This window comes from Eimeria tenella, genomic scaffold, assembly GCF_000499545.2.
Source record: "Eimeria tenella Houghton genomic scaffold, Eth_scaff2561, whole genome shotgun sequence".
NCBI lineage: Eukaryota > Apicomplexa > Conoidasida > Eucoccidiorida > Eimeriidae > Eimeria > Eimeria tenella.
The window spans coordinates 415-1,446 of record NW_013542429.1 but is presented as its reverse complement, the minus strand read 5'-3'; the positions used below and the strand labels follow the sequence as shown (position 1 = coordinate 1,446).

At 61.6% G+C, this 1,032-nt stretch overlaps 1 protein-coding gene across 1 annotated transcript in view; it reads right to left on the bottom strand.

The window, feature by feature from the left end:
• ETH_00035865 (RNA recognition motif-containing protein, putative) overlaps positions 1–1,032 on the bottom strand; it is a gene marked incomplete at both ends in the record, with an annotated part of 2,627 nt that overhangs the window by 1,220 nt on the left and 375 nt on the right. Inside the window, one exon of the mRNA XM_013375147.1 lies at positions 7–955. Within this exon, the coding sequence (XP_013230601.1) occupies positions 7–955 (949 nt within the window). The remainder of the gene's footprint in view (positions 1–6; positions 956–1,032) is intronic.

Genomic DNA, 1,032 nt, shown 5'->3' with positions numbered 1-1,032 from the left:
TCATACCTGCGGCTGCTGCTGCCGTTGCTGCTGCCGTTGCTGTTGCTGCTGCTACTGTACAGCGGCGCTGCAGCAGGGCCCCCAACAGCAAACGGGGAGTCTCCCCTCCCTGCTGCTGCTGCTGCTGCTGCTGCACCCAGCCGCGACAGCAGCGCCTTGCTGCTGAGCCAATCGCCCATGTCTTCGCCCTTGCGCTGCATCTGCAGAGACAGCATAAGGCCCGCCAGGTCCACCAGCTGGTTGTTGCTGCTGCTGCTGCTGCTGCTGCTGCTGCTGCTGGATAGGGCTGGAGTCCCTACTGCTGCTGCTGCTGGCAAGCCAATGGGGGGCAGCGGCAGCAGGGCGTCTTCAGGAGCGCTGTTGTGTTTTTGCTTCTGTTTGTGTCTTTGTCTCTCTGTTGCTGCTGTTGCTGCTGCTGCTGCTGCTGCTGCTGCTTGTCTGTCTTCTGTTGCTGCTTCTGTGAACCCGCAGGGGGCCCCCGTCTCTTTATTATATCTGTCTCTGTTAGCAGCAGCAAACTGCAGGGGGGCCCCTCCAGCAGCAGCTGCTGCTGCTGGGCCCCCGCAGTAGTTGAGCTGCTTCCCCAGCAGTGCTGCTGCTACTGCCACTGCTGCTGCTGCTCCCTGCCCTTCTGCTGCTGCTGCTGCAGTAGCAGCAGTAGCAGCTGCAGGAGTGCAGTCTCCTTTCCCGTGTCTCCTCCCCTCCTCCTTCCTCAAGTTCAGCAGCTGCTGCCCTCCCGCTGCTGCTGCTGCTGCTGCTGTTGCTGCTGTTGCTGCTGTCCAGCCCCCGAAGGCTCGCTCGGGGAGCAGTAACGCATTGTCATCGGGCAGCAGCTGGGTTCCCGTGTCTGCTGCTGCAGCAGCAGCAGCTGCTGCTGCTGCTGCAGCTGCTGCGTCTCCTGCCAGCCATCTGCTGTCCCCTTTGTCCCCTCGCTGGAGGTCCCCAGTGCTGCCGTCTGTGTTGGTGCTGCCACCGCTGCTGCTGCTGCTGCTGCTAAGTCCTAAATTAAATTTGCTTTTGCTCTGTTTCTTG